Genomic DNA, 27,761 nt, shown 5'->3' on the forward strand with positions numbered 1-27,761 from the left:
CATAAAAAACTAAAACAAGTAGAGCCATGAGAAGGATATTAGCATCTGAAATTGTAAAACAGCTGACACTATATAGAATGGGGGCTACAGCGGTTTAAAGGAGTTCAGGAAAGACAGGTATGAGGGAAGACGACCAACAGCAGTCACTAACCCACCTCTTAGACAGGAAAAAAAAAGTCAACATTATTTTGCTTATGGCATTCTTCCAGGATCACAGACAAACCAGGACACTGAAAATGTTACTGAAATATTAAATGCAAGAGAGAAATCAGCTGAATATTTATCATCGTCCTAATTACAAAGAGAAGACGTAATATAGGCGAATGGGAGTAGAACCAAATTAGGAGACAGGAGACACAGAGGACTGAACCAGGGTTGATGACAAATGGCTTTTAACTTAGAAATGTAATTTGCTACCTTAAGCAGTGAGGAACTTGTTTCTACCCATTTACTTTCATAATTCTGTAAGCGAAAAAGACACTGAATAACAAATCAAATTCTTAGAACTACTCATAATGAAGAAAAATATTATAAGTCTAAAATAAAACATACTTTAAGGAAGCTAAGGTTACACAGAAGAAAAAGAGACACGGTTACATAGCAGCCCCACCTACAAGCCACGGCTCAGGCACTTTCCTCTGAGACCTAGAAATAACCGTGCAGGTAAAGCAGCTGCCAAGTGGTCAGAGGCAACCGTTATTTTCTGAACCTCACTATTATGATAAGTTCATAAGGGAACTTGTTTTCTTCCCACAGTGGAAACTATTTAAAGATTCTAAGAAGAAACTAATCTTACCCATAGATTTTAATATTTTAATTAGTTGTATCAAAGACAAATGCAGATAATATTCCATGTAAATTCCATGCAAATGACCCAATAGTACAAACTTTTGTTCCTCTGATATAGCAGCAAACTAAGTATTTCAAAGGAATTTAATACATGAGAAAGAAGAAAAATCCAAAATGAAAAGGCATAAAGAAAAGTGAAACGGCAGGGGAAACAAACCAATCACATCCACTCTAAAGTTACCCAGGCTGCTTCCACCCACAGGCATGACGGAATAGCTGGGATCCAATTAGCCCTCTCGCAGTAAACAAATATGAACACTGGACAAAATACAGGAAAATTACTATTCTCAGACATCTGACCAAACAGGCAGTACAGGACTGTGACTTCTAAAGGACTGGAGACAAGCAAATGAGCCCCAGGACAGGACACTTGAGACGCTGTGGGGCCAGAAGGGGAGACCAAGCTCAATGCGCCAAGAAGCCTGACACCTACACCAAACAAGGAGATGAGAAATGCTTTCATTGCAGGAATATTAGGAAAAATTAACAACCCACATCCTTCATGAACAAAGATGCAAAAGTCCTTAATGAAATATTAGCACATCAATTCCAGCATTATGCAAAAAGCATAATACACCGTAACTAACTGGAATGTCTGTTAAGAATACAAAGCCAGTTTACCATTCAAATATCAATCAATATAAATGCCACATTAACAAAATAAAAGAAGAAAATGCTATGATTCATCTCAAAAGATGCAGAAAAAGTATTCAGAAAATAAACAGACAAACTACAAACTAGGAGAAAAGATTTACAACACATATATTTAAGAAAGGACTTGTATACAGAAAAACTCTTACACTGAATTATAAAAAGCAAAGCTGAGTTATTAAAAAAAAGAGGGAGAAGGGTGGTGCCAGAAGACCACAAAAGACTAAAGCGGCTCCACAAAGGAAAATATATAAATTGTCAGCAATCATAATGCAAAAGTGCTCAAAACCAGTCAGCAAGTAAACATGAGCTAAAACCATGAGACACCACTATACTTGTGGTATCACGGTCACAACCCACCAACAACATACCTAACAATCCCAAGTGCGAAAGGGGACACAGAGCAGCTGGAATTCTCACATGTTACTGGTGGCTGTGTCAAACAGTAACAAGCACTTTGGAAAACTGGCTAGTACTTCCTTATAAATTTAAATATGCACCTTCCCTATACACCAGTAATTCTAGGTACTGATCCAAGAAAAACAGTGCCCAGAGTATTTACAGAAGGTCTATTCATAAGAGCCCAAAACTGGAAACAATCCAAATGTCTATCAACAGGAAATAGAAAACTAACTCTAATATAGCTACCATATAATACTACGACATAAACATAAAGACTGACCAAGCAACTGAGATGCCAGCAATATACCCAAGCCTTTAAAACACTATGCTGAGCATAAGCAGTCAGAGACAAAACAGAATGTACTGCATAAACACCATTTATAGGACATTCTAGAAACAGTCCACAGGGAGGAAGGAAACTCAGACAAGTGGTTTCCTCCACGGTGATCAGAAAATGACACCAGAATCTTTTGGGAGCGATAGAAATACTCAGTATTTTAACAGAGGTAGGATTATACAGGCATATGCACTTGTCAAAAAAGGATTCAAACTGTTTATTTCATATCTATTTCCTTATAAAAACTACACGTGAATAAAAACTTGGTGAAAACAATCAAAAAACAACTCAGATCCAAGAGTTATTAACTCAAATGGGATCAAATATATTCTTTTTTTTAAAAAAAGAGAGTAAAATAAGACAAATCAAAACAAAAAACCTTGAGGTAATTCTAATTCCAGAAATCTGTAGCCTTTAGGAAAAAAAGCAGCGTTGGGGAACTTTGTGGTAATCTGTCCAAATAACACACCCTTTCACTTCTTCTATTTAACAAAAACATGTTCTTCATACATAATAAAGACTTTTGAGAGGGGAGTTACAAATGTTGGTAAGCAACAAGATGCACACACCCTCACTTACTAGCAAATAGTAGTTAAAATGCTTCTTAGTGCCAATATATAAATTGACCCGGCTATTCAGAGTATGTCTATGTTAGACAAGATATCATCTGCCTTTACCCATTACAAATTAATTTCAACGTCAGTGTAGCAAAAAGAAGTTTCAAAGTGACCACAAATAAATAACTGTATTTACTAAATTCAAAGGGGAAGGGAAAGATAACGGAACGGGAAACAGAAAGAAAACCTGACCAAGTGTAAGTTCAGAAGCAAATGCATGACAAAATAAAGTTCATGAAAGTAGTATAATCTTGTAGGATATAAAAAAAGCATCTCATCTATTATAAATACAGCTGAAATAGAAAGAATGAGCTAAATATTTTTATTCCACACCTGCAAACCTCCAGCCTTTCATTCATTTTTTCCACAAATACTAGTGTCACTCTAACTCAAAAGAGGGGAGAGAATTTTTGAATTCAAATTATTTAAAACTATAAAACTACGTTTTGTCTCATTTAATAATTATGAAACATTATGGTAGTACCTTATGGTTTAATTAATTCTAGTTATTAAAAAGAATGCTTTACAAAATATATATAACAACTAAATCAACAGAAAAGAAAAAAATCAGCTAGAAACATTTCCTTACCACTTTTACAACACAGGGTGCATCGCTGCCCACGGATTTTGAAGAATTCATATCAGCTGTTTGAAAAAGTGACATATATAATATCAGAACAAGAAGTAGCACTATTATAGCCTATTACTAACTCTTTATTAATATTTAGATCTGTATATCTATAACCTCTTGGTAGAATAAATTTCAGTTCCCAAATGTGTGTCTCAGGATATCATTACTGCATATTTCATCAATTTTAAGACTTTTTCCCCACAATTTAACATGTCTGAAATTGGAAGTAATCTTACAATTGCTGCTATTTTCAATGTGATCATCAATTAAGTATGGAAAACTGAGTTAAAGATTTCTTTAATTCAAAAGTACTCATGCTCTTTGATATGCTAACATATGCTCTGAATTCCCAAGAGGATGATAAGTGATACAATTTCTTAAATTTAACAAACTAGGGAATCCTTTTAAGAAGTAGCATTAGACAGAAAGGTAAAAAGAGAGGGAGCTAAAGTTCTAAAAAGCACTCATTTGGGGTAAAGATAGATCAATGGTTCAGGATATTGGCACTAGACCTTTGAAATGCCATCCAGAATAATTTTAATGTGGCTGTCAGTATTATTTTGTGCAAATAAGAAGCATAGTTACCCTGAAATGCTGAATTAGGAAAATAAGGTTTCCCACACTCTTTAAACACATATTTTTTACCAGATAGCTATTACATGCCAGTTTCTAAGAAATTGATTTAGCAATGAATAGGAGCAAACAATCTCTACTTTTATGATGCTAACATTTCAGTAGTTGGACACAGACAACGATTAAAATATAAAGTATATTTGATGGCAGTAAGTGCAAGAGAAAGAAAAATTAAGCAGGAAAGGAAGGTAGAGAGTTGCAAGTTAGTAAGAGGAACCTCAGTGATAGGGTGTCACTGGAGCAGTGGTCTGGAGACAGTGAGGGATGGAGCCATGGAAATAATCTGGGAGAACATTCCAGGCAGTCCAGCGCAAAGGCCTACATGTGCCCGGAGAGGAACAAGTGAGGTGCAAAGTAACAGGGCACAGACCAGAAAAGCAGCAGAGAACAACTACAAAGACAGGCGACCTAACGCTGTGGCTATGAATGCGATGGCGAGCCACTGGAAAATGGAGAAGAGAAATGGTAAACTCAGACTGATTTTCTAAAGAATTCTGCGGGTGGCTTTGTGGAGAATGGAGGGTGGACAGTAAGAGCAGAGCAGAGAGTTAAGCTAGGCTATTAGAATACTCTGGGTGAGGAATGGCGGCAGTGTGAACCACAGCGGCAGCACACAAGGTGGTGATAAGTGGTAGGATTGTGGACATACTTTTAAAGAAGAGCCAACAAGATCTGCTGATGAATTAGATACAGAGGGTAAGGTGGGGTGGGGAGGGGGGTCAGGATGACTCCAGGTTTTTGGCCGGAGCCACCGGAAAGAGGAAGTTGCTGACAGAAAACTGCAGGAGGAGCTGGTGTTTTGGGGTGTCTTAAGTTTGAGATGCTTATTAAACATCCAAGTTCTGGTGTTAAACAGGCAGCTGACATACAAGTCTTGAGTTCAGAAGAGTGGTCCAAGTTGGATAAAGAAATTTGAGAGTCATCAACACAGAAATGCTATTCATTCAAAGTCATGAAACTGGAAGGGCCCCTAGGGAATGAGTATAGACAGAGGAAAGAAGAAATCCTAGGACTGGGCCCTAAGGCATTCTCACATAAGAAGCTGAAGAGATGGAGAGGGACGGGCAAAGGAAACGGAGAAAACACCAATCAGCTGGAAAGCAGCAGTGCCGTGAAAAGGCTGTAGCTAAAATACTTCAGACAACAGAAGGACCACGGAGTCATAAAAACAGCTAAATGGGCAAAAGAGTACGTCTGAGCTCCTTAAGGAACAGTCCTGCTGTGGTGACTACATCACCCAGACACTGGATTAATAACAGGGCAAAGTTAAATTTTTTAAAATAAGCGTTTAATGCGCAAGTGTTGAAATGAGGATAGTATCCCCAAAATACTGCACAATTCAAATGAGGAAAGGGGGAAAGGGAAGCTCGATAATTCATTCAAACAACAAATGCTGAAAAAAACGCCAGATACCAGGAAAGAAGAAGAGTTGTTTCACTGTCAAGGAGGACATATTTATTCTGGGAAAAACAAAAGTAATATCAGTGCAGCGTGAAACATACTATGAAAGAGTTAACAGAGGAGCATTATAATCAGATACCACCTGCCCTAAGTTCAGCTTTGGAAAAATAAAGCAAAAGAAACATCACATACAAAGATCAAGAGGCAAAGGGCAGCATGAGAGTCAAAGACAGATTCTGAGGAAATAAAAGGGATGAGGAAAAAAGTTACATAGAGACCAGACTGCGTGGAAGGTCTGGGATGCCATTCTCAAAGTCCGGTACTTCGTCCGAAGGTCCCTGGGGGAGCCATCGGAGAAGCATAAAATAAGAAGATCACTCAAGCCACAACGTGAATAACAGGATGTGAGAGGGCAGGGCTGAGCAGAGAAAAGTCAATGCTATACTGAGAATCCAGACAAGACTTGACAATGACCTCCAGGACCAGCAAATGCTGCAGGACCAGCAAAAGAGAGGAGAAATGAATGTATCTGAGAAGTCTCATAGCTGAAGCAACAGCACCAGAAGAAATACCAGGAATATTAGTGTAATAACACTTGAGAATGCTTTCCAGTATCTGGCTTGAAGGGTGTCATTCAATCAGATCATCTTCTTCTGATCCTGACAGAATCACAAGATGGAAGAGGATGATATAAATTTTAGACATGCCTGTGGGTCACCCAAACAGAGATCCCTTGTAGGTCACTGACTATGGGCTTGGACTCAAGGGACCAAGAAAGGCCTTGGCTACTAATAAAAGATGGAAATCAACAAAAAAGAGACAACGGAAGCCAAGAGACTCAATGAGATCACTCAGAGAGACTACCCAGAAGGAAAAGCGAGCTGAGAGCACAGAGGTACCTACAAAGATGACCGAGCACATCAAGAGGCAGGAGGAAAACCACAGGTGAAGGCGTGTATTATGAAAGACAATGGAAGCAACGTTTATGAGGAGGAGAGGTAACCCATGTCAAATGCTGCAGGAAGTAGTTAAACAAAAAGCCAATCTTTTAGCAGAAAACCATCAGTTAGCAGAAACTGCTGATTATCTTGAAAATGGCCCTTCTGGTGTCGATGGGCAGAGAGATAAGGTGGAGGCTGCAATACTGAAGAAAACTCCTTTTCCAGATCAATCTAGTTTTTTAAAAGTGAAAGCTTTATTACAGAAATCTGTCAAACCACTGAATATTAAAAATACTATTAGATGGCACTTTCTGATGAGAAATACCAATACAGATAAAACAACCAGCACACATGCAAAGCAAGCTGCAAATTTGCCAAAGGTTACAAAGGCAACTTAACTAACACAAAATGAAGAATTTACTTGCTTTAAGACAAGCTCCCATTCCTAACATAGGAAGTCTTCAGTATACACATTCTGTAGTAGAGCAAGCTTACAGAATTGCCATCTCTAAATTACAAGGTCAAAAATATAGACCTGTCTAGTATAGCTACTAACCTTTCATGACTTATGAAGGCTTTAAGTCAGATAGTCTAGGTCCCTGGGATGGGTTTGGTTCTTAATAAAACTAAAGAAACAATTTATTTCCCCTAAGACAGGTGCCACTGATCTAGAGACACAGTATTTATAAAATATAGTAAAGTGCTGGTTTTCAAACTATGTTTCATGAACATACCTCTAGAGACTGCAGCTAACCAACTACAACTCATTGGTCCTAGTTGAGTTAGACCCCTCTTGACTAAGAGCAGTTGCTCTTTCATCTATGTCGGTGGTTCTCAAACTTTCCAGGCATCTACCTGCACCACCTGCAGGGCTTTTTCAGTCACAGGGATATACCTTCTTCCTACAGCTGCTGATTCGTGGGTCTGGGGTGGGACTCAAGAGAGTACACTTCTAACAAGTTTTCATACGATGCTAATCTAGTATTAATAGTAGTATTGTGAGGAAGATGTTGCTTGAAAGAAAAGGAAAGTTTTTAAAAAGAAAATTTTATAAACCTCATACAGAAACTTAATAATTAAATAAAGATTAGAGGAGTAAGAATATACAATAGAAAAGTCAGAGAGAAATGTCAAAAGCAATCATTAAATGCACTGTATCAATACTAATATTCTGAGAGACACAGCTTTAGAAGCAATCAGGTAAAATGTTTTTCAAATAAACAAACTTACAGTATCTCAGGGTTTCACAATGGGTCCCCTAAAATTTAAATAATATGCTAATTAAATAGCACATTTCAGACTTAATATGCAATTTCTAGGTCATTCTCTTAAATTCCACCATGATGACTATTAAGGTTGCATAGAAAGAAAAATATCCATGCCTATTAAAGATATGAAAAATCTCCAAATTACACTAAAACAAAGGGAATGTATCCTAATTGGGTGGAGGTGGGGAAAGAAAGATATGGCTGTCTTTGGGTCTCAAAGGAGATTAACAGCATACAGAATATCTAAGAAATATGAAGCCTATGCTCACTAGTGGCAACCCTAGAGATGTTTTATCCTCTATTTCTGCTGTGATTACATCAACCGTCTTCTCCACTCCCACATCAGAGAGGTATTTTTGCCTAATAATATTATGTTGACGTAGGCTATTAGGAGCATCCTGTAAAAGTCTGCAATTAAGAAAATATTTTGAAAACAAACTTGTAAATCTTTGGACTGACAATCAGAAGTGGTGGAATACTTACCAAGATATATACAACCAAAGCCACCTTGGCCAATGGGAGACCCCAGTTTCCATTCCTTTTTGGTCATATCAGTGATTATCTCCCCGGCTGCAAAATGTTCTGCAAGACGTCTCTTTGCAGGGCCCTGTCTTCCAGCCTGAGCCGCTTTTACACGAGGCATTTTCACTATAAAACAAAGCAACACTCAAAATTATAATCCTGGAAAAGCTGAAAATGTTTTCACTGAGGAAAGCTTTCTAGGCAAAGATGCTATTCAAATTCCTACTTACTCCAAAGTTTAAATAAAGGACTCATAAGTGCTCAATTCTGTTTATCTCTTAACTTGGAAGAGGAAGCAATAAGTAACATGATCCATGCAATTACCTGCTAGAAAACATTTCAAGTTCCAGTGGTACAAAATCATCTATGACTAAAAATGCTATTTAATGCTAACAGTGTATGGGGGTGGTGTGTAATTTCAAACTCTAAGAAAAACCTATTTTAATCTACTAATTGAAAAATATTTAAAACAAACAGTTTTTAGGATTCTATAGTTCCTTAAAACTATATTAAAGATACAGTAAAGAAAGAAAAGAGATCGATAAAAGCTGTAAGGTAGTCTGCAACATGTGAAATGGCTATTCAGATAAACGATGTCTGTTAAGACTTGACAATTTATGTAGTTTGGTTTTGAGCCTAGATATTCTAAATACATACACACCACATTAGACTGGAAAATTTAAGCAAGTATCTACCCACTATCAATTCTACCTATAAACTCCATTTATGCAAATGCTCTTTATTAATTTACTGGGAATTTTTAAATTTAACTTTTCCTGACAGAGTACTGATATATATCTTCATTGTCTATATCCTAAGCTTTCAAAATAAATGAATGTCAATTAATATCATATCAATTAATTCTCTTAATGTGTTTGTAATCATTAAAAGAGTTTCCTGAGTGGCATTTCAGTGCAACCGTAACAGCCCATATTCAAAACATCAAAAAGAGGTGATTTTGACAACTACAGTTAAATAGATTGAGTGTAATAACTAAAACACACAGTACTATCAAATACTAAAAGGAATGCCTTTTAAATTTTATCCAACTTTATCAAACCACCAGAGTGATATCCTATTAATTTCCTTATAGCATTCAAGACAGTTTAAATGATTTAATTAGAGAAGATTCCTGAACTTAAAAAAAAAACACACACATGAAACTACAAAATGAAAGATCACACCTACATACTAATCAACCCAGGATGACCAGCTCTAAGACACAGCCTAGTCTGGTAAAATTACTGAAATTAACAGTAGAAGAAAATATTCTTTGTGCTTCCAGGCCAAAAAGAAGATATTCTGTAAGGAAAGTAAAATAATATTGTCATCACAATGACAGCAACACTTTATGCCAGGAAAAAAGGGAAGTAACATATTTAAGACTCAAGGAATGAAAATACGAACCAAAGAGTCTATACTCAATTAAATTTCAAGTCTAAAGACTTCAAAGTGTTATCAACATAGAAATGAGGGAAAGGAGTAAGAATCCACTAGAAAACAAGCCTCAGATATCCCAAATGACTAAAGAAACGTCACTGTAAGAACTGACAGTGAGCAGTAAATAGATAATTATTTGCAGAACTGAGTCTCAACAAGGGTTATAAAGGAGACGATAGACTATATAATAGGTATATGTTCTGACAACGCAGACATAGCACAACTGCAAAAAACGGAAAAACAAGCTGAAAAAAATCAACTTTCGCTCATACTGTGATGATCCTTGGTTTTGTTAACTAAGGATATTGTAGGCAGACATGGAATAATGCAAATGAATAATTATGTGATGTTTTAATTCTACCATTGCTGTGTCCTTAAAAAAACAGGATTCAAATATGGAAGAGGATGCAGATGAAAGAAGAGGCAGGATTGTATTTCGAAGTATTGTTTTTAATTCAAAAGGTATTTTCTCTTTTACAGAAAGAATATATATATAAACACACAGAGACATATACCTTTGTATTCCCAAGCCCCATTCACAAATAAAGAAGCTTAGAAAAAGAAACAACGCAGTAGCAAACAAAGAGCATTCCTAGTGTACAAACTGTATTCTTGAAATACTATTTCCTGTTAAAACGGTGCCTTGAACAAATTACTGATTTCAGGTCTGGAGCTAGAAATGTACAAGATAATCTTGGAAGATCTCATCATTTCTAGATGTCAAGGACGCTATCAAAAACTACTAGAGTTATGTCAAATATGTCTAAGGAGTCAACCTGGAAGATGCTACCACTAACCAAAGATGAGCCAATTTGAGTCAGTAAAGATAATAACCATAATGGATTAAAACACACAAAATGGGTAAATCAAAGAGTTTGTAACAGTAAGAAAACTTAAGTGGTCACCTCCAGAGGATAGCAAGAAACCACTCAATTTTGAAAACCAGTGAATAAAGGGAAATAATCAAGCATCCATCCTTCCTTTCGTATATGAATTGTACCACTAGGTAACCAAATAGAAGATGAAGAGAAACTTCTCCTTACACAGAAAAATTTCAGCTAATAAGTGAGTAAGAATGGTTTTAACTTAACACCACTTCCACCTCCTAATGAATTGCGGGATCCAGGCATGGAGCACTGATAGACACTAACATCAAAAGGAGAGAACTATTCAGACAGTATATGGCTCCCGATAAAAGAACACACCACTAGCCATGAAAAAATCCTGCCAAAAAAGAAACAAAAAATAAACAGACCCTGAATCTGATTCAGCCTATCAAGTCACAGGATATGAAGGGACCAGAAGAATATGCTAAACTATGACACGGGAATGCAATCAGCAGAATTCTAACTGTGGGAAGGATACCCTTGTGGTGCATATGGTCCCACTTCTTCAACAGATAAAGGAGGGAAAAAGAGATGGGGAGGAAGAAAACTAGATTTTAAAAGACTTTAAAACATATCTAACAAAATCTGGCAAATCTAAACCACAGTGTTGAGGGATACACATTTGAATGATAAAACTGCAAAGAGAAGAAAGCAATTACCATAAAAGCTGGAGGTGACTTTGGGGAAGCATAAGAAAGTCAGGATTTGGATGGGGCCCACGGTGGGCACATTTTTCTTGACACAAGTGGTGGTCATGATAAAAGTTCCCTCTGATTCATTATGTCTGTATGTGCATAATAAGGTTTTCTGAATTGTGACATATTTTATGGTTTTTAAACTTTAAAAAATGACTGTTCCTATAATTAACAATCACCAAGAGATCAAAATTGGAAGTCTTTCATACTCCGTGAGCTTGGTCCAATCACACACACACAAAAAAAAAAAAGAAAGAAAAAATAAGATTCCGAAGTAAAACCTGTACTTCATTTCCTGTGAACTATTGGTGGCCTTTTGCTTTTTTATTCACAGGCACTCCTTATACATTTTATATGTATTAAAGAAATTAGTTCTTGGCATTGCAACTAATCGTCCCAATTTATTTGTCTTTTGACATTGTTTATTTTCAGTTCTAGAGTTTTATGTCATCCTTAGAAAGACCTCTCCCAGTAAAATTACTTTTTTCCAAACATCTCCCATGTTTTCCTTTAGATATCTTATGGTTTCATAAAATTCTTTGCTAATTTTTTGTCTGTCTACACTTATACTGGTGTAAGATATGAGGTGGGAATCCAGCTTTCTTCCCCTTTAGTCAGGCATCCATCCACATCAGGGAGATGCGCATGTACTGGAGAAACTCACTCCAGTGCTCTCGCCTGGAGAATCCCATGGACAGAGGAGCCTGGTGAGCTACATACAGTCTACAGGGTCTCAAGAGTCTGACACGACTTAGCAACGAAACCACCACCATATATATCAAAAAAACCCAAGTAAACTATAGAAAACAGCTCATATAACTTGCATAACATAGGTCCTCTGTATCACCAGTTTCTTTGGAATGGAATGGAATGGAATGGAAGGTTGGTTACTAGTTAGTATTTGAAACTAACCTCATCCTTGGGTTAAAACTTCCCTCATACCTCTATCTACTCCATGTGAATGTGAAGAAGTCACTGAAATATACTCTGCTGCTCTGACAGAAAGGGGCCACTACAACACAGAATTTTCTTTAGAATAATCCTAACTGAAACTCCTTTCCTCCGGTGGCTTTTTGTAGAAAAAGATACGGTGGTCCCCCTCCGGGCAGTCCTACAATCTTAGACGGGCCACAGACAAACAACAGGCACGTCAGTGCTCAGAGCTGGCTTCTGCTGGGTGTGAGAGGGCGACAATGACAGTGATTAACAAATAAGCATCTGGTCAACAACCTTTTTAAAACATTTACTTTTAATTGAAGGATAACTGCTCTGCAATATTGTGTAGGTCTCTGCCATACATCAGCACAAGTCTGCCACAGATACATATGTGTTCCCTCCTTCTTGAACCTCCCTCCCATCCCACCCCTCTAAGTTGTCACAGAGCCCCAGTCTGAGTTCCCTGAGTCATAGAGCAAACTTCCCCGGCTATCTGTTACATATGGAACAACCTATCTTTTAAAATGTGAGGACAAACAAAAGACTTAAACAAATGCAGCTGGTTATGCTCACTTCATAAAAAGACTTTAGAAGTTTGTCTTCTCTTACCACAATATAAAGAGTTTAAACAGCATTTAAATTATCTATCCCTAAAAAGTTGTGAAGATCTGCACTGTGGATGGAGAAGGCGATGGCATCCCACTTCAGTACTCTTGCCTGGAAAATCCCATGGACGGAGGAGCCTGGTGGGCTGCAGTCCATGGGGTCACTAGAGTAGGACACAATTGAGTGACTTCACTTTCACTTTTCACTTTCATGCACTGGAGAAGGAAATGGCAACCCACTCCAGTGTTCTTGCCTGGAGAATCCCAGGGACAGGGGAGCCTGGTGGGCTGCCGTCTATGGGGTTGCAAAGAGTCGGACATGACTGAAGTGACTTAGCAACAGCACTGTGGAAGCCTGACAATACCAAGTACTGGTAAGGATGTGGAGCAAACAGAGTTCTCACACACGAGCCAACGTTCAACCACACTGAAAATCTGTTGTGAGGAGCTGCGACCCGGCCCAACAATTCCTCTCCTGTGCACATACCAAAGCGAGATGGAAACACATCCACCAAACCCACGTTAAAGGATGACAGCAGCTTTACTCAGAATGGCCAAACACTGGAAACCCACATGTCCATCAACAGGAAAACAGATACAATAAAATAGATGAACCACCAGAGACATCACTTTGCCAACAAAAGTCAGTATAGTCAAAACTTTGGTTTTCTCAGTGAGAACTGGATGTGAGAGTTGAACCATAAAGGCTGAGTGCTGAAGAATCGATGCTTCGAACTGTGGTGCTGGAGAAGACTCTTGAGAGTCCCTTGAACTGCAAGGAAATCAAACCAGTCAATCCTAAAGGAAAGTGAAAGTCGTTCAGTCGTGTCCAACCTTTTGAGACTCCACAGACTGTAGCCTGCCAGGCTCCTCTGTCCATGGAATTCTCTAGGTCAGAATACTGGAGTGGGTAGTCATTTCCTTCTCCAGGGATGGAACCCAGGTCTCCCGCACTGCAGGATTCTTTACCATCTGAACCACCAGGGAAGCCCAAGAACACTGGAGTGGATAGCCTATTCCTTCCCCAGGGGATCTTCCCAACCCAGGAATTGAACTGGGGTCTTCTGAATTGCAGGTGGATTCTCTATAGCTGAGCTACAGGAAAGCCCATATCCTAAGGGAAATCAACCCTAAATATTCATTGGAAGGACTGATACTGAAGCTAAAGCTTCCAATACTTTAGCCATCTGATGCAAAGAGCCAACTCACTGGAAAAGACTCTAACCCTGGGAAAGTCTGAAAGTAAAAAGAGAAGGGGGCAGCAGAGGATGAGGTGGTTAGACAGCATCACCAACTCAATGGACATGAATTTGAGCAAACTCTGGGAGATAGTGGAAGACAAAGGAGACTGGTGTGCTACAGCCCATGGGGTCGCAGAGTCGGACATGACTTTGTGACTGAAGATCACGCACCCAAATGGTATGTTGATAGAAGGAAGCCAGACAAGACGACACACTCCATGATTCATCTCATGAATCCGTGATGTACTAAGTCACTTCAGTCGTGTCCTACTCTTTCAACCCCATGGACTACTGGAACCCAGCGGGTTTCTCTATCCATGGAAGTCTCCAGGCAAGAATACTGGAGTGGGTTGCCACTTCCCTCTCCAGGAGATCGTCCCAATCCGAGGATTGAAGCCGCATCTCCCGAGTCTCCTGCACCGGCAAGCAGGTTCTTTACCCCTAGCGTCACCTGCAAAGCCCACTCCATAATGACAGAAGTCAAATAGCAGGACCACTGACTCAGAAGGTTTCTAGGGCTCTGGTCATGTCCCATACCCCAGTCTGGGTAATATCTACATTATATGTTCACATCATTAAAATTAATCAAGTTATACACAGGACTTATTTCATTCTATTTTTAAATTTATGTAAAATTAGCAGCTGATTATACAAACCTTAAGTGTTATTAACAGTCAGGATCCAATCAGGAGTTAAAATGCATAAGTAACTTAAAAAAACTTATAATAAAAAATTATTAATTTGTAAAAGGTACTATTGACTATTAAAAGGGGTAAGAGAACTCTAAGGAAGAGCAAAGGCAGGGAGCAGGTACAGTCTACAACATCAAAGGACAGAAGACAGAAAGGAACTCCTCACTGGATGGGCTGTGGGCACAGCCCACTGGGCGGCAGAGCCCTCGAGGGCGCCTGCTGTACACAGGACTCCACCTGCTGGGGTCCTGGTGGAAACAAGGTAACTGCTACTGGGATGCTAAACAAAGCCATGGAGGATAAGCATCCTTTGCTCATCCATGCTTTAAAAGGGGTGGGGGGTGGGGACCAAGCACACTGCAACAGCAGGAGAAGCCCCTTCCCCACTCTGCCTAGCAATGTCCCTCCCTCACCCTCTACTGACTAACCTAACATTGTTCTGGAGAGGAAAAATGCTTACAGGGTCTAGTTCAAGCATCATCAACAGAGCAAAGAAAGATGTTTATGGAATTGAGAGGCAATAAATTGATAAGCTGCATAAATGTTCACAAAGGCTGGCAAATCTCTGTGTACGCACATACACGTGGGCACCAACCACACTGGAACATTCTCATCCAGCAAGTGTTCCTGGGCCCTCTTCTGCCTCCAATCCAGACCTGATCAGGCCTCAGACCTCAGGGAGCCCCCTCCTGGCAGCCCCTGCACCCTGTCTGACCTGCGCTCCACTTGGTCACTCCTCTTATTCTCTGGTTCAGAGTAAAAGACGGCTCCGAACTTCAGAGAATATGAAGTCTGTGTGTCTCAATCTCCTTGTCCTTTTAACAGGATTTCTAAAAAGAAGAAAGGAGAAGTACTTAAAATCAGAAGTCTCTGGTCAAAAACTAATAAATAACATGACCATAAGCATTTGCCTCAGTAAAGAACTTAAAATATTCATTGGAATTAAACAATTGCTTTAGTATATTATAGGTTTCTGTTAACAATGAGACCAATACCTACATTAAGGTTTCTATTAAAAGAATAAACCAGAGGGAACAAACCTCCACCAAATTAAATCTTTCTGCATAATTTCTGCCCAGCTGGAGCAAAGCAAATCCAAGTTATGATGCCCAATCCAAGAGAGAGATTTCAAAGAAAAGAAAGTTCACTGCCACTAACCATTACATAATATGACCACTTCTTCTCCCATTGACATTAAATGAAATTCAGATTCAAGTAAAAAGCACGTGAAAATGTAAATCAACACCACCCTTTACTGAAATCATTCGCTGGTATATTCCATATTAGCATATTCACCAAAACTTAATTGTAAACAGAGTAATTATGGTACTAAAGTTATTAAATACACAAAGCAAGCTTGGAACTATACATATTCAAATAGAATTTCAGTGGCAGATCAACTTTTATATCTGAAACAATACCCTAATTAATAGTCAGCTCTGATAATAAAATGGTCCTCTGTTTTTCAGATAACATTCCAAAAAAAGTTCTGCTATGAATATTAAAAGAAAGTTTTGTGAAAAGATTCTTAAAATTTCAAGAGCTATATTTATCACAATATGGTACTGTATTTAGACAACCGGCATTTTCTAAGTCCTGGATTCAAATTTGGAGGTTTTTTTTAATCCTCTGTTGAAGAGAGGAAAAAAAAGCTTGAATGAATTCAATAATGCTGCTTACACTCAATGAGCTCTGAATTCATCATATCCAAACTGGGAAATTACAATGCTGTGTAAAGCTTGTCACATATCGGATGACTAGCCATACATTTTCCCTAAAATAGGTGTGTACTTGAGTTTCTCTGAGGGGATCATATATTTTTATGAAATTTTCTTTAAAGTCGTAAGTTCTCTGACGCTTTAAAACTGCACAGAGACACGCTGATTCAAGGACAATTTTGAACAACCTAGACTATTCACCAGGCCATTAACATGGTACCAACATATTGCTAGCTCTATTCTTTGCAGTAGAGAGCACTTTCTCGCCCCCACTCCCCATATACACTTGCTGAAAATATTTTCCATACACAAAGATCTAGCTCTTCTGCAGTCAGACATGACCTCTCAAGTTCCAGTCCTGTTCTTACTGCTTATTGCATTTGATAAATGTTCCCTATAAGTTTATGAGCTCCCTAACTACGAGACCTGTCTTACAATCACTGCACTTGGTAAGAATTCAATGTGTCAAAGTATGCAGCAAAAAGGTTAATAAGTTATTTTTTCCTCAAGTACCTGACATCTAACTTTATGCTTAATATACATCCAAACTGAGCAGACAGTGCCACTCCTTTGAAAAGCCCAGCAATTGAAATCCGTATCAAACCCTATTTAGTCTCCTCAAAACTGTCGTTCTCCTCCCTACCTCATAATTCTCAACAGAGGACCTCATCTCCTAATTTAGAGAAAAAAGCCAGAAACTTCAAAGGGAGTTTCTCTATCTTTCCAAGACTCAAACCTCCAAGCCACCTGTATCCACTTCAAGTCCAACTTTGCCTCCATTCTATCCTCCAACACCAGCTCCTTCACCTGTATCCCATCCCCTCCTACTTCCTGACTAAAACTATTAATTAACCCTTCTCTCAAACATTCAACATCTCCCTCAACTAGAGCCTTCCCATCAGCTTTTAAATATGCTCATGGCATGCCTATTAAAAAAAAAAGTTTTTAATTCCCCTCTGCTATCATCAGTACCAACCATCTTAAATTACCTGTTCTTACGAATGTACCCTTTCACCTCAAGTCACCACAACTCACTCCATCTGGATCATGAGTCCACTCCAACCACTCTACTCAGGGCACTAAACCCAAGTACCCTTCGAATCACCTCATTCACTCTGCTCATTCCCCAGCAGCACTCAACATTGCTGTTCACCCTTTCTCTTGCTTTTCTTGCACTTTGCTTTAATTCTCTTGCTTTTGCTTTCTCAACAAAACACTTTCCTGGTTCTCAATCTACTGCTTCCGGCCCTCACAGCATAGATAATTTGGGAGACACAACAGTGAGTAACAGTTCATTCTTTCAAGGAACTCGTTCCACTTTTTGATGTATATTTTTCCAGGATTGCTTCACTCTAAAAAAGCAGACCATCTATATTTCCACAGCTTACACCACAATACAAATTTATAAGAATAAATTACATAAAAGAAAAACATGCTGTTAGGTAAAATTAAGACCTCTGGAAATAAAGCTAAGAGCTTTAAAAGTAAGATGGAGGCATATGCAGAAAACATAACTGATTGATGTGACTTCCTTAAGCTAACAGATCTCAAGAGTTTATAGCCTTCAAGCAGTATGTGCACACCCGTGCTCAAAGCAGCACTATTCATAACCACCAAAACGTGGAAGCAACCGAGGTGCCTGTCCACGGGTGGGTGGGTACACAAAATGCGGTATAAATATGACGCAGAATCTGCAGCCTCACAAGGAAGGAAATTCTAACCCAGGTTACAATGCGGAGGTACAGAGACCAGCGGTATTATTTCAAATGCTGTTCTTGTAGATGTTAATTATACAAATCTATCCGTTATCACAGCAGTAAATAAAGGTCAACTGTGAGTGATGTGAACTTACGAAGGAGAGGAATGGTTTGTTCATTCATTCACGCATTCATGCACTCAGCAAGCATTCACTGACCACCTGCCCCTCACCAAGCACTGCTCTAGTTCTCCTCTAGCTCTTCACTGCTCTCCAAGGAACCAGACAAAGGTCCTACCTCTGACAAATTCTAGAAGAAAGAGAATAAAACCTACCAGAATGGGAAGACTATCTAATATTTTAGAGGGTGTACAGGCTATGTTTAAAGAGAAGAAGAGCATGTCAGGCGACAGAGGACAGGGAGAGCACAGTGGCTGGGGGCGGCGTGTGGTGTCAACAGAGAGGTCACTGTCAGGCCCCCTGAGAAGGGGAGATCCAAGCAAGGACAAGAGGGAAGTGGGAAAGCTGGCTACAGGGCTGAGCAGTGCAAAGCCCCTAAGTAAGGAGTGTGCCATGCAAGCAGAGAGAGCAAGGGTGCCAGGTGGCTGGTGTGGAGTGGGCGAGGGGAAAGGAGAAGTCAGAGAAGGATCACAGGAGCAACAGATCAAGGGGGGCCCCAGGGGCCACTGCAAAGACACTTCTGACTTTAGCAAAAGGGTAAACAGGACATTAGGAAAAGGTATTATACTTGCATCTTGATTCACAATCCTTCAAATCAGTCAGGATGAAAATCACACTCTGATTACTCAAGTCAAGAATTCTCCCACTGACCAATTTCTCACCAAAATTTTTACATTTTTAAAATGTTTCTGGCTAATGTGAATTATTCCATCCTCAAAATTTATTCCATCTACAAGCTGAACTTGATATAAATCTAAAACCTTAAGTGCTTTTGTCATTAAAGTCACCTCAAGGTAGGACTGGTTTTATAAAGGATCAAAATTCATTTCTCAACAGCACAGACTAGGACTAGACCTTACCCTCCCTTTAACATACACATACGTCAGGTGGTAATGCTATTACACTAACTGGCTGCAACTTTGGGACAGGAAATACAAAACTTTGCTATGCCTCCTTTAAAATTTAAAATAAAAATAATACTGAATCATACAGAATTCTGTACTACAATATATAGTCTCTGCTTCATTAATTCATTTGCTCAACAAATATCTACCTCTGTGCCAGGAACTGCTCCAGCAGATGGAAATAAAGCAGTAAACAAATCAGACAAAAATCCTGCCCTCACTGAGCATAAGCTCATTATTTGAGGAGAGAGACAATTTTTTTTCAAATTTGAAACATGTGCTATGTCCAATGATGACAAGTACTGACAGAAAAAATAATAAAGAAGGAATAAGGGATGGGGTAGGGGAGCTGGGGCTGAAACTGAAATGTGATCTGGTAAAGCCACACAAGAAAGTGACATTCAAGCCAAGACTGGTGCTTCCCAGGTGGCTTGGTGGTAAAGAATCTGCCTGCAATGCGGGAAATGTGGGTTCGATCCCTGGGTCAGAAAGATCCCCTGGAGAAGGAAATGGCAACCCATTCTGGTATTCTTGCCTGGGAAATCCCATGGACAGAGGAGGCCTGCGGGCTATGGTCCATGGCATCCAAGAGTCAGAGACGACTTAGCAACTAAACAACAAGAAAGCAAGGGAAGCCGGCCAGGCGGTGATGGAGACGAAAGGCATCTCACGCTGAGGGAGCCACAAGCACAGAGGCCGAGGGCCAGCGCCTGCCCAGCACAGCAAGGAGGCTGGCGCAGCTGGCGGAGAGGCACTGGCTGATGTCAGACACGTAAGAGGGCCAGGTGCAGCCATCACGTCCAGGACACAGGCCACTGTGAGGACACTGACTCTAAACCTCAGTGAGGTGGGAAATCATGGCAATGTTTGGAGCAGAGGACTGGTATGCTCTGACTGAGGTTTTCAAAGGAGCACTCTGGTAGAGGCGTCCAACAGACTTGGGGGGCAAAGGGGGCAAGGCAGAAACCGCTACCAGCTACTAGGACAGTGTGGCCACTGGAATAACCAACGCCTGCCTTCATGCTTCCTGACTAGTCAGAATGGCAAGTTTTTAAAAACTGATTTTAAGCCACCAGAGAGGGATACAGAATAACAGGAGGTTTTTCCAACTTTTTTTTTAACTTTATACAAGCTATCCACTCCCCAAAAAACAAGTCTCCAGTGCCAAGTGGAAACAATCAATATTAGTGACAGATGGTCTAGGAAACATGCTAACCATCTCTTCCTCTAGATTTTCTAAGCTCTATCTCTCGGCAAGTTAGCTCACCAGGAAATGAAACATCTGAACTCATTTACTCCAAAGGCCTTTATAGAACACCTCAGTATATGTGCTGGGGCCACAAATATAAACACAAATAAAATGCAACCTTTGGCTTCAAGAAGTTGCACTTAGCTTCATGCAGAAACACCATCACACAGTTAGGATTTAATATTAGACCATCAGCTTCAAACCAGGATCAATAAAAGCTCGCCAGGTAAAGAATGTTTCTGAATTCTTTGATAAAAACTATTTATTAAAGAAAGTGAGCAGTTGCAGACATCTAGAAGATCAAACTTTATTAGTTTCATGGTGGGAAAAACAGTGCCTCTTCAGTGATGGAAGTTTTAAGCCATTAAGAGCTATGAAACTCCTGTTTCCCCCTTTTCACTGAGTGGCAGGAAGTTCGAAAGAAAAGTATAAACTCGATTACATAACTACCCACTGTGGGAGACAGTAACAGTAATTCTCAAATCCTGGCTACACATCGTGATTATCGGAGAATTCTGAAACACTAACCCTATTTCACAAGGGCCCCAGGGCCTTGTTTTAATCCTGCACAGGCAGCTGTGAAGTGCAGTCTGGACCACTGGTCTACATACATCATCCCTCCACATGGTCAGGAGATTGGCTCCTCGACGCCCTTAGAAACCAAAATCCACTCAAGTCCCTTACATAGAATGGCATAGTATTTGCATAGAGCCTATGCGCATCCTCCCATATACTTTAAATCATATCTAGATTATCTATAATAATGCAATGCAAATGCTATATAAATAGTTGTTCACCTGGCAAATGTAAGTTTCACCTTTTGGAATTTTCTGGAAATTTTTTCTGAGTATCTTTGATCCACAGTTAGTTAAATTCACAGTTGACTGAACCTGTGGATGCAGAACCAATGGATACAGAGGTCAACTGTGTTCTGGCACACCTTCCTTTCCTCATTAAGTCAATCATTTTCAATTAAGGGCTCTATTACATACAACTCTATTGCATCAGGAAATTCTAATAAACGCGCCTCCTTCACTGCAGAAGTTGGGTAAAAAATATAAAGTAGTGAATGAATGATTCAGAACGACTCCCCCTGCCTCACCCAAATCACCTTTTTCGCATCCCACCCCAGGCCAAAAACCTTCATTCATATTTCAAACTTATTTGAAATTAAGAAATAACTACATATTTGGTATAAATGGCTTCCTGCCAGTCTACAATAAGTCAAAGAATAAAATCAACTAGAAGATAATCAGTCAATAAGAACTTCATCACCTCTTTTGCTAAATTGTATCAAGAATAATTTGAAAGCAATACATCTAAAGACAATTCTCTTACAAATGAGCCAGCTAATCAGAAGTTGATTAATGTATCTGATGAGTGCCAAGAAATTATATGAAAAATATAGAATCTTGAGTTTATATATGCTTCCCAACAATATACAGGGTCTCTTTCATATATTTACTTCATTTTATCCCCACAAATCCTACAGTTGAGACAAAACTGTGAGGATGACCACAGGAATGAATGCAGAGTTACTACCATTTACCATAAACTAGTGAGAAGCAGGAAGGTTTCCTCTGACTTCCTGTTCAGTTCAGTTGCTCAGTCCTGTCCGACTCTTTGTGACCACATGAATCGCAGCACACCAGGCCTCCCTGTCCATCACCAACTCCTGGAGTTCACTCAAACTCATGTCCATCGAGTCGGTGATGCCATTCAGCCATCTCATTCTCTATCATCCCCTTTTCCTCCTGCCCCCAGTCCCTCCCAGCATCAGAGTCTTTTCCAATGAGTCAACTCTTTGCATGAGGTGGCCAAAGTACTGGAGTTTCAGCTTCAGCATCATTCCATCCAAAGAACACCCAGGGCTGATCTCCTTTAGAATGGACTGGTTGGATCTCCCTGCAGTCCAAGGGACTCTCAAGAGTCTTCTCCAACAGCACAGTTCAAAAGCATCAAATCTTCGGCACTCAGCTTTCTTCACAGTCCAACTCTCACAGCCATACATGACCACTGGAAAAACCATAGCCTTGACTAGATGGACCTTTGTTAGCAAAGTAATGTCTGCTTTTCAAATATGCTGACTTCCTGTTAGGGACACCCAATCAATCTCCTGGGCTTCCCTTGTGGCTCAGCTAGTAAAGAATTCATCTGCAATGCCTGAGACCTGGGTTCAATCCCTGGGTTGGGACCCTGGAGAAAGGCTACCCACTCCAGTACTGTGGTCTGGAAAATTTCATGGACTTTATTGTCATGGGGTTGCCAAGAGTCAGACACAAATGAGCAACTTTCACTTTCACGTTTCAATCAATCTCCTAGTTTCACTTAGAGAACCATGCATATCAATACAAGTATGAAAAGTAATCATGGCTGTTATGAATACCCTCAGCAACACTAACAAGTCAGTTAGTGTTAGTCACTCAATCATGTCCAGCTCTTTGTGACCCTATGGACTGCAGCCCACCAGGCTCCTCTGTCTGTGGAATTCTCCAGGCAAAAGTACTGGAGTGGGCTGCCATGCCCTCTTCCAGGGGATCTTCCTGACTCAGGGACTGAACCAAGGTTTCCAGCATTGCAGGCAGGTTCTTTACTATCTGAGTCAAATATAACACAACAAATCATGTGAATTTAGAAGTGAACTTCCATAGATAATGATCCTATCAATTCACAGGTTTATTCCTGAAGAACATTAAGCTAAACTCAAAGAAACATTAAGCTAAACTTAAGACTGTGACACAATCTTTAGAAGCAATTTGTCATACTAGTCAATGTTTTCGCACCTAAGCTGCAAAGAACTAGGTGAAGACTCAAACTTCTAACTTGGGAAAATAAAGTAGATTATCTTCATAGGAGAAAAATTTCCTCCTATTCAGATTTTTTAAACTTGTATTAAAAGTGATTAACATTAGATTTTTATAAAAAGTTTTAGTACAGTGAATTAAATGTTTAAAATACAGTATCAGATGTACTTCAACTTTTATTTCCTTTAAATGATATCTAAAAGTTCTAAAAGAGGAACACTAATTGCAGAACGAAATTTAACCGAAAATATACAGCATGGTAGTTTAAAACACAAGCCCAAGACACCTCACTGCCACCACTTCCCCCCAAAAGGAACAATTTCATGCGGTTTCTGCTGTGCACTTCTCCTTCCAACTTTTGATGTAGTGGTTAAAAGATCCAAATAGGTCTCCATGAATCAACCGTGAAGAAGACACTACAGTAATACCTGGAAAACTCCTTGCTTTGCCCAGACGAAGGCATCAACTCAAAGAAAGGAGCAAGCTTAAAGATGCCGAATTCAAAGGGAGGCAGCACCTGGCCCCGTGACCCAGAAGCTCTACCAAAAAGAGCTAAAAGGAATGCTTCTTTATGTGAAGAAAACACTGAAAATTTTCTAAAATTAGAAATTTTGAACTATATTGCTAATTTATAAGATAACATTTAGCACACTTTGATGATCCTGTTAAATGACAGATTTCCCATTAGCTCTGCTATGGCTGCAGGGGTGGGAGGGGTGCAGCGTGGCGGAAAAATTAACTACCGAACTTTGGGCATGTTAATTCTCCAGGTGTTCACTATTAAATCTCCACAGGATAGCGACTGAACAACATCCTTCCTTGTATATTCTTGCAGCAGGGCTCCAAGGAAGACTATTTCTAAATACTCTAAAGAAAATTAAGATGACCAAACAGTCACCGTAAATCAGAACAGGGCTACAGTCATTAAAAAATTCTGCATGAAAACATAATAAACTTTTCAGAATCCCAGAGAAGGGTGTTCTATGCAACACACAAAATAGGCCTAAAGAAAATTGATAAATTTGACAAAATAAAAACTCTCCACAGATTAACAACAGCATAAACAAAGACAAATGAAAAATATCTACAGAATACGTGACAAAAGGCTAATTTTCTCAGTACATATTAAAGAATCTTATAGATGATAAGAAAGTCAAAAACCCAACAGAAAAATGGCAAAGTGACAGAGAGAGGCAAATCCACGGAAAAGGAAATACAAATAACCTTAAAAAATATTAGAGGAATTAGCAATTGCATACAAAGTAAAAAAGGGATATAATGAACTCCTACGTACACATCACCCAGTTTCAACAATTATTCACATATCACCAGTTGGTATACCCAATTCACAGCCCCTCCCCCAAGAGTATTTCGAAGCACACCGCAAACACAGTATCATTTCATATGTAAGAAGTATTTACTTCTAACAAGGACTTTCTAAAAATACAACCACATCAACATTGTCACATCTAACAAAATAACAATTCCTTAATATTACTTAATAAATAAGTGTTCAAATATCCCTAAGTGTCTAAAAAAAAAAGTCTTCCTATAGTTGATTTTTTAGTCACTGTAACTGGCTGATGTCTCTGAATCTCTTAAGCAGACAAGTGCCACCTCCCTCTTTTTTGTTTCTTTCCCTTGTTGGTGTTCCACACTTTGGATTTTGCTGATTTTCTTTTAATTGTCAAACTTTACCCCTGTAGCTTTTGTTACTGTGATTGCTAAAACTGCTCTGTCTCTGGTATCTACCTTTCAGTAAGAGACCACCAGAACACACCTCTAGTCCTGTGAGTTGGAAGAACACACACCCACGGAACAGTGGGGCATCTCGATAAGAGAATGTTGTAAAGAACTCCCAGGGGGTACAGTGGATAGGAATCAGCCTGCCAATGCAGGAGACATGGGTTCGATCCCTGGTCCAGGAAGATGCCACATGCTGAGGGCAACTAAAGCCTGCTCGCTGCAACTACTAGAGCCTGCGGGCCTAGAGCCTATGCTCCGAGATGAAGGGCAGCCTCCGCCTACCATTAGAGAAAAGCCTGTCCGCAGCAACGAAGACCCAGGGCAACCAAAAATAAATTAATTAATCTAAAAAAAAAAAAAAAAGAATCTATGACAGGATTTAGGTTTTGCTTGGGTAAGCCTGGGGAGGGTCTAGGAGGGAAGCTTCCCTGATAGCTCAGTTGGTAAAAAATCTGCTGGCAGTGGAGGAGACCCCGGTTCGATTCCTGGGTCGAGAAGGTCCCCTGGAGAAGGGAAAGGCTACCCACGCCAGTATTCTGGCCTGGAGAATTCCACAGAGTGTACAGTCCATGGGGTCGCAGAGTCAACACAACTGAGTGACTTTCACTTTTCAGGGAAGCCAGAGTTTCTCTAAACTGGGTGCAATTAGAAAGCAGGGGGAGTCTATGTTGGGTATCTCCATAAATCTTATTTGAGAGGAGACAGGAACAAAGGCAAAGTGGTAACTGGTAAAGAAGCTGTGGTCACTCACTCTAGCCAAGTACTCTGCGGATGGCAGCAACCCTGGCTCTGCTTGTGCTTTGTCTTGTTTTTCTGTGCTCGCGGAGAAGCCTGGTTTGAGGCATTCTGTGAGGCTGGCTGCTGAGCTGGAGGACGCAGGGCCAGCTCCTGACGCCGGGCCACTCCTCTCGCTTTTCTTTTGCCCTCGACAATGAAGCCCTTCCAGCTGGCCACCCTTCCCCTCTGACTCGACCCCAAGAGTGTTGGATATTTTTCTGGTCTCACAACCCGGGACAGTACATCAACAGGGCCAAGAATCAAAAAATATGGATGGCAAGTATAATTTTTTGTAAAAAAATGCCTCTTTTGCTAATTAAGCACTGAGAGAGTAGAGTGCATACTGCAGAATCACTTGCAAAATGAAAAGTTTTTAGGTGGTAAAATATTTTCTTTAATGACTAAGTATATAAACATCATAAAAACAGTATAAAAGACAAAACAGAAACATATCCTTGTTACTACAAATACACAGCCTACTGTTAAAAGAAGGATGACTTCCAAAGATCAAGAAGACAAAAATAACAAAATAACCAATGTAGAACTCCCCAGAAAAAAAGCTTCTAGTTGCGGTTTACTAATACAAAACATGACAAAAATTCAGCTGGAAAAACTTGATGTGATAAACTACTGCAGAATATATGATAAAATAGTTAAGAAAATACTGTATAAAAATAGTATGAAGAGACTATCTTCTAGATTCCAGTGAAAAATGCTGAAGATTCTAAAGTCAGTTTCTTCTGCAACCTCAGCATCTGGATGATGGCATTTGTGTTACCATTCCTTACTCAGAGGTCCAGATAAAATCAAGTACTCAAAAATCTACATGCAAAAGAAAAGTGATAACAGCACCAGCCCATACCTCCTTGCACACCTCTCACAATGCCTATGACACTGTATCACCATGAGTTGCCTATGTGCTGTGCTTGTTTGATGTATTTTATGAGGATATGAAGTCAGGGAATCTATCTTACCCCAGTCTCCCTTGAGTCTAACATATCACTTGGTGAGAAACCAACAGCTATTTCCTAAAACTAGGCTGAATGAAGCCATGGTCCAGGGCCACCTGCTATTGAGACAAGGTCCACCTTCTCCAGGTCCTTTTCCTTAACTAAAATGACCTGAGTTAAAGTTTAACCAGGTGCTTACCCTACTGGTTTTTAAGGGAAGAAGCATGGTTCATTTTAGAAGTAGGATGAACTACAAAAGGATCTATTCCAATAACCAGGAGATGTATATTTTTCATTCTAAGGTATTTCAGAGTTACATATTTTGCCAATGGAATCTGTTGCCAAGAGAATGCAAAAGGGCTAGAGAACCTTCTTGACCTGCCTGCTCACTTCAGGAAAAATAAATGGTCCCTGAACAAAAGGAAAGAAATATAAAGGAAGGAAAATCGAGGGAAGAATGTTTCTAGTTGCAAATACATCAAGGTGATTCAAGGTGAACATTAGAAGGTTAATGAACTCAATAAGAAAAAGGCAACCAATTTAAAAACACACAAAGGATTTAAATAGACATTTCTCCAAAACAGATAAACAACTGGCCAAGAAACACACAAAAAGATACTTGACCTCATTAGTCATTAAGAGAAATAAAAATCAAAACTGCAATGAGATACTATTTCACACATATGAACAAAAAGACAGAAAAATCACCAGAACTGGTGAAGATTTGAGAGAACCGAACCCTCAAATAACTGCTAGTGAAAATGTAAAAAAGATGCAGTCAGTTTGGAAAACAGTTTGGCAATTCCTAAAAAGAAGTTAAACAGAGTTACCACGTAACCCAGCAGTTCCAAGGGTAGTATATACTCAGGAAAAATGAAAACATGTACACATAAAAAACCTGTACATAAACGTTCACAGTAGCATTACTCATAACAGTCCACAAGTGGAATCCATTCAAGTGTTCTTCGATGGATGAATGGATAAATGG

At 39.5% G+C, this 27,761-nt stretch overlaps 1 protein-coding gene across 7 annotated transcripts in view; it reads right to left on the reverse strand.

The window, feature by feature from the left end:
* The window catches only part of VRK1 (VRK serine/threonine kinase 1), a 79,801-nt gene that overhangs the window by 38,231 nt on the left and 13,809 nt on the right, over positions 1-27,761 (reverse strand). For 4 of the 7 annotated variants that reach the window (XM_040257071.1, XM_040257068.1, XM_040257067.1 and 1 more), the window contains exons 2-3: positions 8,214-8,378; positions 3,446-3,501 (exon numbers count right to left, since the gene is read on the reverse strand). In XM_040257071.1, coding sequence (XP_040113005.1) covers positions 3,446-3,501; positions 8,214-8,373 — 216 coding nt within the window. In that variant the 5' untranslated portion in view covers positions 8,374-8,378. Of the gene's footprint in view, positions 1-3,445; positions 3,502-8,213; positions 8,379-15,463; positions 15,579-21,313; positions 21,394-27,761 lie in introns of those variants that run through there. The other 3 variants (XM_040257073.1, XM_040257072.1, XM_040257069.1) reach the window with 2 other exon arrangements.

The sequence above is a fragment of the Oryx dammah genome, unplaced genomic scaffold, assembly GCF_014754425.2.
Source record: "Oryx dammah isolate SB20612 unplaced genomic scaffold, SCBI_Odam_1.1 HiC_scaffold_16, whole genome shotgun sequence".
Lineage (NCBI taxonomy): Eukaryota > Metazoa > Chordata > Mammalia > Artiodactyla > Bovidae > Oryx > Oryx dammah.